Source organism: Globicephala melas, chromosome 6 (genome assembly GCF_963455315.2).
Source record: "Globicephala melas chromosome 6, mGloMel1.2, whole genome shotgun sequence".
Lineage (NCBI taxonomy): Eukaryota > Metazoa > Chordata > Mammalia > Artiodactyla > Delphinidae > Globicephala > Globicephala melas.
This window is the reverse complement of record NC_083319.1, coordinates 14330532-14351068: the sequence shown is the minus strand read 5'-3', so window position 1 is coordinate 14351068 and position 20537 is coordinate 14330532. Positions and strand designations below refer to the sequence as shown.

General features: G+C 36.6%; 1 protein-coding gene across 1 annotated transcript in view; it reads right to left on the bottom strand.

The window, feature by feature from the left end:
* Positions 1-1624: 1624 nt before the first annotated feature.
* Positions 1625-20537, bottom strand: part of MEGF9 (multiple EGF like domains 9) — an 84358-nt gene continuing 65445 nt past the window's right edge. The window contains exons 3-6 of the mRNA XM_030858860.3: positions 17631-17770; positions 8954-9097; positions 8144-8413; positions 1625-6366 (exon numbers count right to left, since the gene is read on the bottom strand). Of these exons, the coding sequence (XP_030714720.2) occupies positions 5915-6366; positions 8144-8413; positions 8954-9097; positions 17631-17770 (1006 nt within the window). The 3' untranslated portion in view covers positions 1625-5914. The remainder of the gene's footprint in view (positions 6367-8143; positions 8414-8953; positions 9098-17630; positions 17771-20537) is intronic.

The following is a 20537-nucleotide window of genomic DNA, read 5'->3' as shown; positions in this document are numbered from 1 at the left end:
TAGAAACACTGTCTTACCCACTGAATATAAAATTTCTTATAATACCTCACCAAATAAGTTCACAGACCAACTGTTGTATCTGTCAAATACCTTTTGTTTTAAACCACCATTTACTGAGTACCCATAACATGCCAGCACTGTGCCAGAAACAAGAGACAGAAGAGGAAATGCTCCTGGCTTCAAGGAATGCAGTCTACTGAGGAAGACATAATATAACAAGTATTTGTAATAAAATATGTGCAATAAGAGAGGTCTTCATTAGGCAAATGGAGATATAAATTAAGGACTTATCAACCTTCTTTTATCAAGGGTTTGCAAAGAATGAATAAACATTCTCAAGGATGTTATAGATAGAAGAAACAGTACCAGCAAAGGGAGAAAGACATCATATAACCTGACATATATAGGAAATTATACATGAGTTTATACAGTTGGGTTAGAATGGTAGTGAGCATAAGGAGGGGCTAAGACTCTTCCTTATTTGGAGCAGAGATTAAGAAAAACCTATTGACATTACAGGACTTTAGCAACTGGTCCGACAACACAAAGGAAACCACAAAAGAAGATCTCCTCCCAAACACTTCATTACCCAAACCTACTCTTATTACATACAAAGAAAACATTTTGCCTGCTTTCTCTGCAACTGTCTGAAGTTCAGTGTTCAACACACAACACGTGTATTCTTTTTTTTTAATTTATTTATTTTATTTATTTATTTTTGGCTGCATTGGGTCTTCGTTGCTGTGCGCAGGCTTTCTCTAGCTGCGGAGAGCGGGGGCTACTCTTGCGGTGCACGGGCTTCTCCCTGAGGTGGCTTCTCTTGTTGCGGAGCACGGGCTCTAGAGCACAGGCTCAGTTAGTTGTAGCACACGGGCTCAGTAGTTGTGGCTCGCGGGCTTAGTTGCTCCGCGGCATGCTGGATCCTCCCGGGCCAGGGTTCGAACCCGTGTCCCCTGCATCGGCAGGCGGACTCTCAACCACTGCGCCACCAAGGAAGCCCCAAAAACAGGATTTTAAAGTTCAAATATCAACCAGCTGAAGCTGAATAAACCAACTGAAGTTTATAAAGCTCTCAGGACAAACAAAGGCCTGTCTTATTTTTTCTTCTTTTTCAGGGTACCCCTTGGATCTCTAGATGGCATCCTTTGAGCTTTGTCAAAATAGAGGATCTCCAAGGGTACCTCAAAAGAGTAAAAAAAAAGCACTCTCATTACAGGTTATCTAACAAACACATAGAACATGGTTCCCTTCATATTCTAAAGAAAGGACATTTTTTACATGCATGAAAAAGAAATCCAAAAGGAGCAAGTTTTTTCTGTAATATTTTCATGGAAAACCCAATGGATCTCATTGGAGACAAGTAAAAGCACAAACAAGAATATATGTTAATATATGCTTTTTTCTCAGGGTGTTTTGTTTTGTTCTGAGAGGGGGAAATCTTCGTGTGGCATTTCTTTTCCTAAGTGGAAAACATTCTTTAAAGGAACTTCCTAAAACAGAAAGCATGGTCAGTAAATGAAGGGTTCAAAGACTTTCATGAAGTGGTTTGAAAATAAGTGATCTGTGACATATATTAAAAGACTTCCAAAAACTCTGACCACATAAAAAAGTAAAACAACAAATCTACAATAGGTACAAATTATATACATTTATTTTTTAATAATTTTAAATAATACTCTTGTATAAATTCTTTCATATATTCAAATCATACACAAATTTAGAAATGCATCATGAAGCCTAGTACAGCATACGCATGAGACATGTTTTTAAAATTTGTGTTAGAATTTTAGCGACATAAATACAAGTTTAATGTTTCAGAAACACTCCCCAATTGCTTGGGCTGAAATTTAACGTAGTACAGAGTGCTTGTGCCTAGCATGAAAACGTCACTGTAAATCAGTTAGCTCTTGGACTAGTGCAGACCTAAAGCCTGGGCTCACGTTCTAGGGCTGCTGGTTCAGTTACTGCATATGCATGATAAGTAAGAAAGGTTCCCAATGGCCTTTGAAAAAGCATCATTCAACCACTGACACTGTGATGATCCAGAACTGTTCTAGTCCATGTGATGTCATTTGACTTCTTCCGATGAATCAGTGTGTTCTTCCTGCTTCTCCCCTTGGCATAATCACTGGCTCGGGGCTGAAGGGAAAGCTTGCATTAACCTTCCGTTACTCCCCTGCACACACCAAACTCATTTTAGCTTCCAAATTCCTATGAAGATGATCATAATAGACCAAAGGTTCTTCGTGGATGAGGCCAGAAATGCTTTCTTTGCTCTAACAGATTACACTGGGTTGCTTTTTACTTCTCTGACATTTCTGTCAGAGAGCTTTCCGTGAGATATATAAATTCAACTCCTTCCCACATACCTCAAAATATAAGAACCTGGGAATGTTCATGATAAGTGGTGCTATGTTCACCATATGCGCTACAGAAAATACAGGTCCAAGGTGAATGATTTAATGACCCAGTCCAAACTGAGACTGTCGGGAAGCAGTACTGTTTCTTCAGCTCTCTGGCTCCAGAATAGCACAAGAAGGACTAAGTGTCCTCAAGGCACTCAGCTGACCAAAATGAACTAGTGGGTCAGTGAGTATTGCTTTAATGGTCAATTTTCTGGGAATATTGGGGCTAGAGAGTAGACATATAATTTGATGCTTCCACAAATCCTCTGCCCCCACATCTCTCTCCTCCCATTCCACGTCCGCTCTGTTCTCCTCTCTTAAAATCCAGGTATCCCTAAGAGTAACACACTAGATCCACAGGACCTTAGTATAAATGAGGTTTAGTTTTTATTATCATTTTTCTCTATAACTGGAGAAATTCCATTAGAAGAGACCTCTGGGAGGTAGAGGATGGAGGGAGGGAGGGAGGGAGGGGAAAGTAAGGGAGGACAGACATACTTAGCAACACTACCGAGGGCATCTGTCAGAAATGTGGAAGGGCTTACTAAAATGAATTAATGAAGATAAAAGTATCACTTAATAGCAATATCTGTCATTCATCAATAAGATTCATACTAGTCTTATCTCATTTGAAAATAAACGCATTCCTAATCCTTAGACAAAAATTCTTCCAATATTAGTCTTTCTAAAGGACGTATGGGATCCTGGTGGTAAATGCCGTAGTTCATGGGGATCATGCCTTTAGAGAAATGACTATTGTACAATGCATTCCATACTGGTTTCCTAGTCTGATTTTGGTGGTAGATCACTTCATGATTGATTTCATTTTAGAGCAAAATTATTTCCACCAGCAGAAGCATGGGACACTAAAGAATATTATTTAAAACAGATTTTAAGACCTTAATTTTTTCCATCAGGACAAATTGAGAACATGACATAGGAACTGTTCATAAATATTCAAAGGTAAACATTCTTTGTGGTTCAGTTTTTGCAATATCTTTTAAAGTGTGTTTCATGGAATCTCTACATGGCCAGAATCCAGACTATTTGGCTTTGGCTCTTAGACGCCAACAAACTCTTTCTTTCTCTATTCGGTTAACTTCTGTTTAACAAACGCTTATTTCTCACCATCCTCAATCCCTGGCTTGAGGAGGTAGTCATCTGGGGGAAAGGCAGGTATGTCACTTTACACAATTCCTTGGAACTATGCACTGCACAGTCTATACACGCGTATGTGGCAGCTGCTGGGGAAATCAGGTTTCCTTTCCCTGCTTGGAAGGATTAGTTCACTTTAATGAAGCACAAACTGGTATTTTAATTTTCTTATCACCAATACTGGCTTCAGAGAGTAATCCTCCTGTGTTCTTTCCACAAAGTCCTTCATGGCTGTATGGCCCTGGATTGTACCTTGTACTTAGAAAAATTAGAAACGTTCACAGATGGGCTCTTCCTCCCAGCCTTCTTGTGTTCATGGCTGGGCAATTTCTGCACAAGCATATGGTTGAAAGAACATGTGCTTCAGAGTTAGGAGTCCTGATTCCAAGCCTAATAATGACATATTATATAGCTTTGAACAAGACATTTAACCTCACCTATAAAATGGGAACAACAATTATTCCTCAGGGGCCTATGGTGAGGAACAAAGGACACATATATAGAAAGATGCTTTGCAAACTGCAAAGGGCTATAGAAATAGTAACTAATTTTAATGTAATATAATCTCTACTTTCACGAACCATGGCCAAATATTCGGAGCACCTAAGGTTAATAGAAGTAGATTACCTGCCTGTGCATCCTCCAGAGCATCATCTCCAAACCCTGAGAACAACTACAGAGGGATGTGACCACATTCCAGGTTCTTCTCGGGGGAAGTTAGGCAGAGTTACCAACTTGGATTTCCGAGGTCTAATCTTTGTTTTTTTTTCCTAACCACTTGACAGTTTGCTCTCCTTCCTAATAAATATCTATATTTGACTTCTGGCTGCTTTCCTGGCTTGCTTAATCTACAATCTGTCAATATCATAATTAGATGAGAGCAAAGGTAGAGATAGCCTCTAAGAAAAAACTGCATCTAAAAGCAAGGACCAACTATAGCCACTCAATTACAGAGCTACCCTCTAACCAGACAAGAAGATACAAGAACTGTAGCACTGCAGAGAGATGGTACACACCTCATGGCATGTGAGTGACAGGCTACGTTCAAATGTAGGAAGTATTTTGGGGTGGGGGGAGAATATAAATATTTCACAGGCATGATATTTCACAGGGGATCCCAAGTAATAATGATGGCTTTTCTTTTGGAACTAAAATATTTCTAATTCCTTTGGAAGACTATGTTTTACATTAAAAAAAATTCTTTAATGAGAATATATTCTACATTAATCTATGTAAAATATAGAGAGGCTAATGTCTAATCAGGTGAGTAGTTTGGAGAGTGCAGCCTGTGTCCCAGCTTAACAAACACTGTCTGCAAAATCTATTGCTTGAATCTATGGGAAGCCAAGACCATAGAACTCTACTTTTAGATTGAAAAGGGAAAGAAAAATTAGAAACATCCAACCTCTTATGACTTTCAACAGTGTCCAAAGAGGGACTAAAAATGACTGGTGCTCACCAGAGTCCCAGCTCTAGCAATATTGCCATCTATTTTACAGTATTTTAACCCCATATTTTCTTTTTACAACTCCATTAACTGCTGTACAAATAAATTCTAGATGATAAAATATGACATGATTTTTTTTTACAAATAGATACAAATACAATGCTGCCCAGATATTCTACATTAACTATATACACCTTATTTCTCTAGAGGCAGGAATATTCCTTATTTTTAGACAATTTATCATTTATACTGAGACCCCAAGGAGGGACCATCAGCTTCCTGCTCCCAGATGTTGCCTCCCTCTCTCTACCATTAGAAGCTTATCCTGTGCTTTAATCTTATCATTGAGCAAGAATTCTGGAAGGAAAAAAAACCCTTCTCAAGATCTTCTTGGGACTTTTCTGCCCCTATTCTGGAAATAATCAAGGTTGTTTATTGTGATACAGCCCAAACATCAGCTTTTCCTCAATGAATATCACCCCTGACCCCTCCTTTAAAAAAATGTGTTTCAGGAATGGAGATGAAGTCTTCTGGCAGTCCTTTCCCCCTCCACATCCATCATCCTGTTTCCGCTGGTCTGATAAACACTTCCCCAGAAGTCTGTTTGGAGGTCAAAGTGGATTTGGGCTGCACTCTGCGGTTCCGCCTTTCTATACTCCCATGTGGTTTGGTACAAAAATAGACTTTACTTCAAGTCCTTATTGTCAGTGACTGCTTCAGATCTTCATGGGAAATCTAAGGGTAATAGGCTAAGTACATTATAAATTTGTACCTGAAAATTTCAGATGCACTATATGCCTTTGCTTTCTCATCTCAGTGACTCTACCCAGGCTTTGTTCGGCCCAGGCGCTGATGCTGTTTTAGTAAGCACTGTGGTCTCACAATCCAGGAGAACAGCTCTAGCTCCTTAGGCTTTATAGTTATGTATTGGTGTCGTCAGGGTCAGTTGCCCATTGGGAGCCACTTCATTGCCATCATCTTCCAACAATCCTGACACATCTGCATTGGGAATGCTGTCATGGTAGCTGCTGAAACTGATATTGTCTTCTTTCAGCTCAATGGTCCAAAAGGGGGCGTTGAGTTTCCGGTTTTGGTACTCCCGGTACATATATACGGCCCCCACAAAACCCATCAGCAGCACCACCACGATGATGATGACTGTCAAAATGATGATGTTAAACTGGGTCCATGATACATCAGCTAAAGCTGATGTGCTATTTTCAGCAGAGCTTACTGAAAAGATAGTCTGCAGGGCTGTAGGGGTAAATGTACTATTTATAACAGGGGTGGGCACTGATGTGGTCAAAGAGGCATTGGAAACCAAAATGGTAGAACCTTCAGGTGTTGGAACAATAACTTCTGAAAATAAAAACAGAGAATGAAATGTAAAAGACAAAATATCTTGTTTTAAGAAACCATAAAAGAAATACACATGGGAGTGGAAGTTGATATGGGATGCTGACATGATACACTGCTTTACGGTAATGCAAGTTAAAAATAACTTTTTAAGAAATATCATGAAAAGAATCAGGGTCTAGAAAGCTAGATTATTACATCCATGGCTGTTATCCAAAGTGTGTAATATCTATGCTAAAATCTTTGGGAAAATTCTAATGTTGGAGTTTTCCAACCTTCTGTACTCTTGAATAGATTCATACAAATTCCTAAAAAGGTAGTAAATATGTCACTAGAGACTTCTAAATCACTTGGTTAAAAGTGATTTAGATAATAATCATTTGAACTAAGTTCAACATGTCTGATGGCATTTCATAAAGGTAAAATTCTCTTCAATGGAGGCAAAAACAAAATAGGAAAAATTGTATTTCTAGTTACTTCTGAAAAACACATTTTAAATATCCAAAGTTGGTATCAGCCAAGACAGAAAACAGCCATTGCAAGCGTAGTGATTCTTCCTTTATGTATGTTATAGCTATTTTATAACTAAGGTACTATACTTTGTACTTTTAATGCAGCATAGCTCAGTAGAAATACCAAAAGCTTTGGAATCAAGTAGAACCATGTGGCAATAAATAAGTCAGTTAATCTTTTTAAAACTGAGGTTCCTCATCAATAAAATGGGAATAATTATATCTACTTTGCAGAGTTCTTGGGAAGGATTAAATTAGATAATGTACTATATGACATCATCACATTTAATGTTTACAGTGCTTGGCACATAGTAGGCACTCAACAAAATGATTACTATTATCATTACAATTCACTAAAGTCAGACACATCAATCTATCCTAAAAAGAGGCATGTTTTACATTTCCTAATAACTAATAAGAAAAATCATCCCAGTCCTGTCAGCTAAGTATGGACAAGGTATGCCTCTAGTGGGAAAGAGAATTGAGTGACAGGACCTCCAGGCTAATGATAGGGTTCAATCTGAGCTTTTTAGCCTTGATAACAGCAGAATAAGGATATCAAGAAAATGGCAGAAGGATAACCCTTGCCACAGACCAACTGCCTAATCAACCCAGTATTCAGCATCTGTCAGAATATCAAAGAATGGTTTATAGAAGAGCATGGCCTAATCTCTATGACCTAATAAAGCCTGAATATCCCTAATTCATCCTAAATTTCTAATCATTAATTTTCATCTAAACCCTTACTGAACTTCCCTGAAAGAAACATTCTGCCATATAAATAACTTTCTCTTTTAAAAATTGAGGAATATTTTTACTGTTTCCTCCATCACACCTGGGAAAACTTAAGCCCAAAGTTAGGACAGAAGTTAGAATAAACCCTTGTTTCTCAGCTGGAACTTCTAACCAGATATAGGTTTGTACTTAAAAAGACCTTTGATGATCACTGGAAGTGATGAGAATACAGGAAGCAAAGGATAAAAGAAATGACAGGACTTTTAAAATATTTTTTAAAAAACAGATGAAGAGGAAATGTGAGAACACTGCAATGACTTTGTCTTGGTCCTCAGATTTCTAGAGTTGACTCTGGAGTCTCAGGAGAGCAACAGGAATAGAAGGAAATCTCTTTAGGCAAATATCTATCAAAATCTATTTCCAGAAAACTTCTCTGGTAGGATTGGAAGCTTTTACAAAGCTAAAAGTAGCTGTCCTGAAATTTTCACTGCTAGGTTTAAATATTAAATTTACAACCTTAGGTGAAGTTTTACCTTTCTTGATGCAATTTCCCTCGAGGTCTTGAACATAACCTTCTAGGCAGTTCTCACACCAAAACCCAGTGGTGTTATGGAGGCAGTCGATGCACTCACCACTCTCAGGCTTACAAATCTTTGGAGTTTTAACTGGGTCCACGTGGCCATGACACTGGCATTCCATACAGATGCTGTCAGAATTGTAATAGCCATTGTCACATTCATTGCAGTTCTGGCCCATGTAACCATCTTTACACCGGACACATTCAGGTTCCAATTCACCGAGTTCTGACAGAGAACATCAAAATAATTTAGTAAAATTTCAAGCTACAATTGAAAATGCAAAACTACTACTAGTCCCCCCACCAAAACAGTTTACACACCCTGCCTACTATCTCCTCTCAAACTTAAGAAACACATGGAATTCAAACTAATAATTTACCTTATTTATTAATTGTCCAGTTTGTTGTGAGAATGATAGGGCCACCCAGAAAATCTATTTAGGTAGAGAAGGAAAGAAGTGTGCTTACATAAAGAATCTGAGTAATTGAGATGGATAGGCACTCAAAATTTTTTTATTCCTTCCTCTTTAGTCATGTCAGATGGAACAAAATACAGTTTTAACAAAAACTTCCTCATCCCTCCCTCATGTCTCATTTCACATATGTATTTGGATTTGATGCAAATTCCTAGAAAGGAAAACCTATACTGTTTTTATAACTCCCTTTCACCTACAGCATCTAGAACTTTATCAACACACTTTCTACCTATTGATAATTGATTCACTGATATTTCCTCTAAAAATGAAGATTTAGGGAAAGGCCTTACTTATGATACAACTGCCTGTAGATGTCACTGCTGAACAAGGGCAGCGAAGGCATTCTTTAGTGGCATCAGGACTCTGATAAAATCCTTCTTTGCATTCTTCACAATGATCCCCTCTGCTATTATCCTGGCAATTTAAACAAGCACCTAAAAGAAGCAAATCATTTCAAGAAGTTAAAGATTTACTCTGAAAGCACAGTAACTTTAAATAAATCATACCTGCAACCAAAAAACCTTAAGAGTTAACCAGAAAAAGTTATCCAACAGAGATTGCACAGAGTTCAGTTTCTACCCCATCTTATTTCTATACTAAACAGGCATATCAGTTCTGTGTCCCCTACTAGATTGTAAACTCTGTGGGGAAAGTCTAGGTACATGACTAGAGTCGCAATAAACCCTTGTTGATTGACTGACTACATACCAAAAGCAGGCCAACAATTTGCAAAGAAAAAATAAAAACAACCTAAAGACCTATTAAAAGAAGAATAGATAAATTGTATTATTTTAATAGTTGGGATACTGTAGTTAAGTTAGTGAACTACACCATATGTATGAACACACATAAATCCTAAAAACAACATTGGTTGAAAAAAAGCAAATTGTAGAATGATACATAAAGAAGGAGAGTGCTTACTTATTTTGTAAAAATTGATTGACTGAAATAAAAATTTTAAAAACCACACTAAACAATACTAAGCAAATGGATACATAATACTCTAGGCAGATGGATACATACATATGCAGTAAAAATTAAATCCAGACTAAGAGGGTATAGGCAAGTTATATGCTGTTTGTAGAGGGAGGGAGAAAAACGAGAGCACGGAAGAAAACAAAGAGGAAGAATTCCAGCTCTATTTCAAATTTTCTATTTCAAATATATAACTACAAATATGTATAAATATTAAGCAAAATACCAAAGTGTTAATATTTATTAATTCTTTGTTATATTATTCTCCATATTTTTTTAAGATTTTTTTTTTGATGTGGACCATTTTTAAAGTCTTTATTGAATTTGTTAAAATATTGCTTCTGTTTTTTATGTTTTTGGTTTTTTGGCCCTAAGCCATATGAGATCTTAGCTCCCCAACCAGGGATCCAAACAACACACCACCCCCTGCATTGGAAGGCGAAGTCTTAACCACTGGACCACCAGGGAAGTCCCTCTCCATATGGTTTTATATTTAAAAATTCAAAATAAAAATGAAAACAATTAATAAAGAAAATGAAAAGGAAGGAGGCAAGCAAAGTTATGTGTTTCTTAATAATACTCCTTTGGTTCCCTACTAGTAAGGACATTCTACAGGTACTGAAGCAGCATAACACCTGCAAACAGGAAACAAAAATGTGTAGAGTAATTTACATTCTACAAAGATTCAAAGGGACACTCAGAACTCCTATTACAGAAATAAATGAGTAAACTCTACAAAGAGATCTAGGAAGACAATGAAATTTTTACATGATAAGCTAAATATAGTTCAGTGCAAAAGTATCATAAGTAATTTTATTTGATTTCTTTTCCTTACTAGTGAAATATTTACAAAAAAGGGGAGCAAGAATGAGGCTGTGGAATAAAATGGTCTGACAACTGGAACAAGATTTGAAAAACCAAAAGAATGAAAATTATTAACATACATCTCAAATCTCAATTCTTATGTGATTACAGCAAAGTTCCTTGAAACTTCATGAACTTATTCAGAAAGACATTTTTTTAAGTTTATTATATGAACACTTAACTCTGAATTATATCAAATTTGCATGTAAATATCACTTTTAATCATATAATTTGTTAAGGCCTGATAGTGTTAATGATGTATTTCATATATGTAACAAAGTAGTATATCCTCATACGTTGATAAACACTTAAGGTACTGGTTTCTTCGCAGATCTTCTTATATCCTGATCCCTCTTTAGCTGTGTATCATTGTGACAATAAAAATAGCTGAAAAATACATACTAGGAAACTGTAGATTTTGGCTCTAAAAATAAAATAAATGTCAAAGTGTTCTGCAGGTTGGAAAAGTCAAAACCTGCTTTATGTATAAAATCTGTCTACCTGCTCTCCCCCTATTAAAAATGTCCAACGGAAATAATTTTCAAGAAAAATTTCTGATAACGTCCTAAACTTTAATACAAAAAATCTCAAAAATTAATAGTTCTGAAACAGAATAAGGATGCATTCCAATAACATGCCATTTGCAATGTGTCAAGAAAAGGTCTTATTAAAAAACAGTATATATATATGCTTTTAATACTTTGCTCCTACAATGTTACTGGACCTACATGCTTATTATTTTGGGGCTTTCTAATATTCTAGGTAAGACCTTCAAATGTTTGTCGTTGTGCTTATCACAATACAGCTTCACTCTCCTAAACCATTTATATTAGAATATTTAATATTTTTTCCAGAAGAATTTCTTATTTCAATTTGTTTTAGGTCACAAGCCGCAATGAGAAATCAGTAAGAAAAAATAAGCCTACATGGTAAATATGTTATCTGAAAAGTAAAGGAGGAAATAAGTATAACAATAAAACTCATCAGTTTTTAAAAACTTATCACTCTACATTGCTTTAAAAATAGCATGCACATGGAACACAGCTATAGAAAAAGAAAATTAATAAATTAAAGACAGATAAGACATAAATACACCAGAATGCTAACAATAGTTGTGAGGGGCAACAGTCCTTTAAGTGTTTTTTCCCCCTCTAATTTTTAAATTGTCTCTAATATGCACTTATCACTTTTATTTTTACTATCTTAATTTTTTTCTGATTACAAAATTAATACATTGTAAAATGTACCAAATGCATATTGTAAAATATTTCAAAAGCTCAAGCAATTTTAAAACATTTCATGTACAAAACTGAAGACTGATTTTTACAATAAAAATAAAGATCATAACTTTTAAAGTCCATATAGAGCAGGAACGAATAATATGAATTTGCTTTTCTAACAGCTTACAACTCCTCTTTGGGAGGCAACATAACATAAGAAAAATGGTATGTATTTCATGTCAGATATGAGTTCCATTCTGAGCTGAACCTCTTACAGCTATGTGACCTTCAGCAAATAGCTTCTCTGAGTTTCACTTTTTTAATATGTAAAATGGGATAATAATTCCTTGCCCAATGATTTAATGTAATGTAAACATTTCAGAGGGTATATGTAGATATTCCATAGGATATAATGCTTCAAATTCCTCCTCTACAAACTAGGAAAGCTTAACTAGATGAGATCTAAATTCCCTTTAAAATCTGAAATTTGAGAATCTTTCTTTTATGATAAATGACATATAAAAATTAGCTGAAGTGTAAATTTGTTCATTATGCTCTGCCTGGAACCTCCCAAATATAACAATACTGCCTTAAAATTCACATTTTCTTTGCTGAAAGATGGCCAAAGGAGCTAATCCAAAAAAAAGAATAAGTGTTTCCTGAAGATGATCTCATGCTCCTTGGCTAAGCATCAAAAAAATCTGGTGGGGGTAACCAAGAAAATAACTGGTCAAAGAAAAGAATGTAGGGTTCTTTTCCAACCAAATTCAGTGACAAAGCTTTGAAACCATAAATCGCCACCTGTAAAAAGCCTTTTCCTTATTTATTTCATTACCTCTAGTTCACATATAAACCTGTCAGAAATGCAGCAAGGTACTTTGTTATAAAAAGAAATGCCTAATCTTCTCTATGCAACAGAAGACAAACTTCAACCTGTTAAACAGAAAGGCCAGCCTAAGCAAACAAGGGAGAGGGTAACAGAAGATAAGGTCAGAGAGAAAGGCAGAGGCCCAAAAAATGTAGTCATGGAAGGAAGTTTGAATTTTATTCCAAGAGGGATAGGAAGACTTTGGAGGGTCTGAGTATGCGAACGACATGATCTGGTTTTACATTTTTAAAAGATCACGCTGGTTGTTATGTGAGACTGGACTGTGGTGGGGTGGGGGTCAGAGGATGAGAGGACAAGAGAGAAGGCAGAATGGTCAGATGACAGCGTGTCAAAGTAATTCAGAGAGATGACAGTTGCTTAGACAAGGATGATAGCAATGAAGGTCATGTTGAATGTCAGGCTGACAGAACTTGCTGACGGACTGCATCTGCAGTAAGGAAAAGAAGCAAATGTGGCTCCTATGGTGCCAGTCACCAAAATGAAGAACACTAGGAGTAAAGTGGGCTTAGCTTATATAGTAAAATAAAGAGTTGTTTTGGATGTGTTAAGGCTACCTTGCCACTTAGAGCAGCGGTCCCCAACCTTTTGACACCAGGGACTGGTTTCATGGAAGACAATTTTGCCATGGACAGGGGTGGGGGGGTGGGGGGATGGTTCAGGCAGTAATGTGAGCGATGGGGAGCGATGGGGAGCGGCAGAGGAAGCTTCACTTGCTCGTCCGCCGCTCACCTCCTGCTGTGAGGCCTGGTTTCTAACAGGTGGCGGACTGGTACCGGTCCACTGCCCGAGGGTTGGGGATCCCTGACTTAGAGCATTCAAATGAAGATGTCAAGTGCACTGTTAGATCTTTGAGTGTAGAGATCAAGGGAGAAATGTAAATCTGGTAATTAGCTCATTTGGAGATGGCATTTAAATTAAATCCAAGGGACTGAATGAGATCATTTAGGGAGAGTATAAATGCAGAAGACAAATGTGTCAAGACAAACAAACCTCTGAGGCACTCCAGTGCTTATAGGTGAAAAGAAGATCTAGCAGAGCTGACTGAGGAGGGGAAAAAAAAAAACAGGAAAGTGTAATATCTTAAAGCTAATTCTTTTTTTTTTTTTTTTTTTTTTTTTATGCAGTACGTGGGCCTCTCACTGTTGTGGCCTCTCCCGTTGCGGAGCACAGGCTCCGGACACGCAGGCTCAGCGGCCATGGCTCACGGGCCCAGCCGCTCCGCAGCATGTGGGATCTTCTCGGACCGGGGCACGAACCCGTGTCCCCTGCATCGGCAGGCAGACTCTCAACCACTGCGCCATCAGGGAAGTCCCATGTGTGATATCTTAAAGTGAAGAAAGTCACTGAGGAATGAAGGATGAAGGAGTGGTCAACTCAGTCAAGCTACTGACAAGTCAAGGTACTCACCATGAGACACTATGAATACACGAAGTCGCCTTAAATTCTTACAAAGAAGTACACCATGTGAACATAAAGTTTTAGCTTAAAAATGACAGTCCCTCCCACCTCCATTTTAAGGGAAGTATGTGTTCAATAAAGAAAATCTAGAAAAATACAGGAGAATAGAAACAAGATAAAAATCACACAAAGAAATCTGTTATTAAGATTTTGAATACTTTTCCTTGCCTCTCTCCTTATATAGAGAAGTTTGGGTTTTGCTTTTTAAATAGTCTAAACATATGGCACATGTCATTGTATACCCTGCTTCTTTCACTCTCTCATGTCGTTATATTTCATTCTTTAAAACATTTTCATGGCAACATAATAATAGTTGCCATTTACTGACTGCTTGTAATTAGCCAGGCACTGTATAAACATATAGCACTGAATCTTCACAGCATCCCATTAGGCAGTTACTGTTATAATCCCAAATTTCTAAGTGAAAAAACAAGGCTAGGTAATTTGTACAATGTAAGTCAAGATTTCACTTTCTGTGCTCTTATCATGTATTGCCTAGATAACATAATTTGCTTCATTCCCCGCTGTTAGAAATAGAGTTGTCTTATTTTTTAGAATTATAACTGCCACTGTGGTGAGCATCTTTGAACATAAAGCTTTTTATGAATTTCAAATTATTTCCTAAGAATTGATTCCTGGAAACAGAATTACTGGATCAGGGAAATATTTTTAAGACACATTTCTTTCCAAAATATTTTTCTCAATATACTGTATCATGAAAAGGTTACTTTAAAAATCTACTTCAATCTAAAACACAAGGTATAGATAAAGACTAGGCGGGTGGGGGAAATAAGAACTGCAAAAACACAGTAAGTGGCCACCAGAGGGCAACCGTATCACAACACTGTTGAAAAAAAATCTTTTCAAAGTTTGAGACAAAAGGAAAGACTGATTTTATATTAAGCTGGCAGTTTTATATTATTTGCACTCTTTCACATTAGATTCCACTTTTATTATATTTCCAGAGAAACCATTTATTTCTTATTACTAGCTGCTTTAGAAATCATAACCATGAAAAGGATTTCTTTTGCCTTAAATTATCTCCTGAGCAAAAACAGGTTGGGATTTATGTGACACTAAAGAAAGCTACCTCGCTGCTGCAAGGAAAATTAGAAATGAGAACCAGCAATGTAGACTGCTTCCTGGTACCATAAATGACCTAGGGAGCAATTTAAATCAACTCAGCATGATGAAGCATTTCTGTTGTTATCCAGGATTGAAACTCATCTTTGCTCTGTAAGTTTCTACATTCATTTGTTCATTTATTCAACAAAAATTTAGCAAATACTTACTATGTGCAAATATCTTTACTAAATATTGTATAAAATGGTGAACAAAGCTGGTATGAAACTTACAATGTAGTGAATAAACCATATATGACTCATAATCACAAATAAATATATAATTACAAACTGTGATATGTGCTATGAAAAAAATACAAGTGTATATGAGAGTGTATAATTGGGAATTATCATTTAGCCTGAAGCATGAACTGCTTTCTAATGAAGTCACTTTTAACTGAAGGCCTGAAGGAAGGATATGGTTTAATAAGGCAAAGGGGCCGGGGTGGGGGTACAGGTATATTAGAAAGACCATTCTAGGCAGAGGAAAGATCATGTATGAGAATCTTGGGACAGGGGAACATAACACGTTTTAGGAGTAGAAGCCAGTATGACTGGATCACAAACAGTAAAGAAAAAGAATAGCACAAAATAGAACTGGCAAGTAGGCAGGGACCAGATCACATAATTGAAAAAAAAAACCACAATCTCTTCTAAATCAATTTGTTTCACCACAGACTACAGGATTAGAATGAAGAATAAGATTTCAACACATTTTTTCCAGGGTACTTTCTTTTCAAATATTCTACTACCTTGGTCTCATAAAAACACTTGTACTTGTCAGACTAGTATGTTCTGATTTTTTTGGTTGGGGAAAAAAAGATTTCCAAGGAAGTATCTCTAATCCTTACATTTAGGAAAACTGAAGAGCAGAAAAGCTAATTGTCTTTAGTTTTAAATCGTTTAACTAAGTAAGCCTAGATGTGGTTTTCTTTGTTTTTATACTGCCTACGGTTTGCTGAGCTGTTTGAATCTGTGGGTTGATGTCTTTCATTAATTTGGAAAACTCTTGGACATTATCTCTTTAGATATTTGCTTCTGTCCCAATATCTCTCCCCTTTCATTCTGAGCCTTCAAGTACATTTATGTGAGACCTTTTGGCTATTTCCCACATGTCTTTCCTGCTCTGTTCTTTCCATTGCATTTTTTTTCTCCATGCTGCAGTTTGGATATTTCAAATTGAGCTGTATTTAAATCTACTAACCTTGTCTTCACTGTATACAATGGTATATAACCTTGTCTTCACAGTATATACTGTATACTTCTGTTAAGTCCATGCAATGAGGTATTAATTTCATACATACTTTTCAGTTCTAGAGTATTCTTTTGATTATTTTTTATAGATTCCAAATCTCTTGAAATTTTGCCTCTTTTCATCTATTTTGTCTGTTTTTTCCTCTATTTTCTTAAAATATTAATTTTAGTTATTTTAAAGTCATTTTATGCTACCTCTAACACTTGGGTCATCTGTGGGTCTGCTTCCATTGTTTTTCTCTTTATTATTGGTCACATTTTCCTACCTGAGCATTGTCTAGTGTTTTGATTGCCAGACACAATGTACAAAGAACCACAGATGATTCCCCTTTCCTCTGTTAGACAGATATAATGAGAAGATCACCTCAATTCAATCAGAAATTGAGATAGGTGGAGGATGGACTGCAATATTAGTATGAATCAGTTCACCTATGGTTCATCACTACTTCTTGGTCATGACCCTCTAAGGCTTTTGACTGAAAACCTAACAGGCATGTGTCTCCTCAGATCTGAAATACTGCAAGAGATTAGTACTTCCCTTAAGTAATGTGAGCCTAAGTCCCACTCCACACACCTCTGAATCTGGCAATGTCTTGAGAGAGAGATGGTTGTATGTTGTAGCAGGTCCTCTCTTTCTAAAGAGATTTTGTCTCCTAAGCACCACAAGACTGAGAAATTTCTTTCTACCTTTTGGGACAGCCTTCCATCTCCTGCACAGTCAGCTTATGTCCTGTGGGAAAATTGGCCTTGTGTTTAGGGCTCCTCTAGTTTCCAATTCATCACGCGAGCCCCAAATGACTGCCAGAAGCTCTTCTTGTATCTCTTTCCTCAAGAAGAATTCTTTTACTTGGACCAAGCCTGCTCCTTAGTCTGTGCCCAGAATCAGCAATGTCCCTTGAAAGGAAAAAGGCTGGGTGATCATCAGCTTACTTAGAAATACCCTGTCTGGAATTTTAGTTCATATAGTTTTCCTTTCTTCCATGGATCTCCAACCAATATGATTTTTGAAATTTATATATGTTTTAAAGTTGTTGTAGCAGGAGTTTGGCTTGCTATGACCTATTAAATCCTACTTAGAAGAGAAAGACCCTTACAAACTATTTGGGAGAATCAACTCATAGATGAAGGACTTCAAAGTGAAAAGAACAGTGGACTAATTATATAAAAAGGTAAGGAAAGTGTGTACCTGTGAGGGCATCACAACTGGCAGACCGATTATTGCATTGGCAGGGCAAGCAGCCATTCTTATTAAAGTCATAATATCCATCTTGGCATCTATCACATGAAGAGCCGGTGACACCCACTTTGCACTGACATTTCCCAGAACTGCAAATAAAAGCAAAGACAATGAACAAAAGTAAATAAGTTTGAAAGTTTTGTTGCCTAACATCCCATCATAGATGATCTTGATGTAGAAATAGTTTCAACTAGATTCTAATCACTAGATGTACTGAGTGATTTTTATTTTGAATTGGAAGTTGAGCAGCTTCATGACTATATTAATTCAATTAACATAGTACTAACACTAATCATTTTTGACCATTTAATCCTCTGCACTTGGGTAGTTTAAAATAGATGATAAAGGAACCATGGAGAGTACAAGTCCCTGGTCCTTCAAAATCTTTATTTACTAAAAGCACTGGGGCACAGAACTGGCACTACTGCTACATCTCATTCCTGAATCATTCCACAGTTCCCTCAGAATCCACACTGCCCAATCTGGAGAAGAAATACCACCCACCCCTCATGCAATCTAGCTTTTGGCTGAAGAATATGAAGGCCAGGACCTTAATGAATGTGCTGGAAACTCGACATGATTTTCTACTTTAGGTCAATGCTGTATTAAAATATTTCTGATAATTAACTGGAATTCACAACTAAGTAAATATGACTATAATGGGGACCTCTGTTGGTTTCTGAGTTAAAACCATATAAAAATTCTAGATTGTCAACCCAAAAAGAAGACTAAAAATCTAAAGTAAGAAAAATATTTTATTTAGTATCCCATCTCTTCCTATTAACCTGTTTTCTTAGATGTCAATTACATCAGTGACATCATCTCTCTCTAATCAGTGAAACTTATATCTTTGTTGTAATTTTCACCTCTCCTCTCTCTACCCCATGCTCTTCCAATCACTCCCTCAAATCCAATATATCACCAATTTCGGTCATATTTTCTTTCAAATTTTCTCTTGTTATTTACTCTATAGTCACCCCTCTTAGAATATCTTTCCTCTTCTTCACCTCTCAAACTTTTTCCTGCTTTCATGCTCATCTTTTCCCATGAAACTCTTCCCTGACTGGTCAACAGAGATCTTTTGGCCTCCTGACATCACATACTCTATACCATACATTTTATTCCTAATTATGGACTTTTCTATATTCTTTCATATATGTACTCTTGTTTCTCTAGTTAGATTGGTAAAGACCTGAGGCAAAGGCCATATCATGCAGTTTTTTAAAAGGTTATCTTCAAGACTTAGCATGAGCCTAGGAATAGTGTACTCTAACTATTTTCATGTCATACATCTTACTCGGTAAGTTTGCTGAGTTCAGGGACCATATCTTAGCCATCTTGGTATGCTCAGATTCTAGTATAGTTCCTGGTTTGCTACAGGCACTTAATATATGCTTGATAAATAAATGCTCAATACACAAACTGAGTTTTAGAGTTAAGCACTGGAAGGGAAAAAGAAAGATGAAAGACTATACTAATTACTAGAGTTCTCAAAACAGCTAAAGTACTTTCCCTTTTTCAACCTTTCTTTATATGCTCATTCTGGACATCAGGTTTTTAGACTTCATCTCAGTAAAATTTTGGCACCAGTCATATTGGATGGGAGACAATATAAGGTAGAACTGCATTTCAATATAATTATTTTAGAGACCGAGCTCCTAATTATGAGCCCCTATGGGGTTGTTCATTTTAGTTCAGAAGACTAAGCTAAAATTATTAATACTTACACAGCTCTTACACATGTCAGTTAAAGTAATCCCCTACTGCTTCCCATATTCCTATTTCTGTAATAAAAATAGAAGTTCTAAATTTGAGTTATTGGAACTTTGCAGAATGGAAGTAAAGCAATTTTCAGCTGTGTGTATTCTATTTGTAGCATACAAACCTAAGAATTATTTTTTTAATTTGAGATGTGCCTCTCTGTTTATCAGCATGCCCTGGGCTAAATAATGAGGCTTTTGCCTTCTATCCTAAAAAACTATTTTGAGCAGCTAGAGTTGAAGTTTACTTCTCTCTCCCACTTACTATGGTTCTTTGCAATATCCCAGGGTATGCCAAAAAGGAGTAGAAAAACAGTTGTACCTGGTATATTTTTAAGGCATAACTCAAAACCATTCCAGAAAGGAAAGAAAGCCAGGCTTTTGTAAATAATAAATACTTAACATATCTTAGAGCCTTATATCCTAAGAAGTCACCTATCAAACTCTGTATTTCTATCTTAAAGCTGCCTAATATACTTGGTTACGTAATTTCTTGACTTACAAATAATTTTACAGAAAGTGTAAAATGGAACAATGTCATCATTTATTGAGAGTCTATGTCAATAAATATATATTCTCTCTAATCCTCAAAATAACTCTACAAGGTGGCGGTCATAACCCTCATTTTACTACTGAGGGAATTCAGAGGGTTAAAGTTACTGTCCACACCTAGTAAAGGCAGGTTTATTTATACAAAGCCAGACTTTCCCACTCTGCTACCAACTCTTTCCTCAGCTTAACTCTATATTTGTACAGAAAATCTGACTGCCAAATAATCTGATACCCACTTACGTATCAAGCTTCATTCTGTAGATTCCAAGCACCAAAATTCACCATTTATTTAGGTTCTGACCCCAGTGAGCTGTTTCTGCCTTGCCCAGAATAAATCCCACTCTCTTTCTCACTGCCAGTAAATTTCAGGTCTTCCTTAACAAAAGCTGAGAGTTCTTTCTGCTTGAAGAGACTGCAGCCTAACAAAGTCCAAGGTTCTCAGAGACACAAGCCCAGATATTTTGATGTTTAGTTAAAACTTAATTAAAGCTTGTATCGATCATACTATAGAAGATGATTATTCTCTTTAAAAATCCAACAGAAA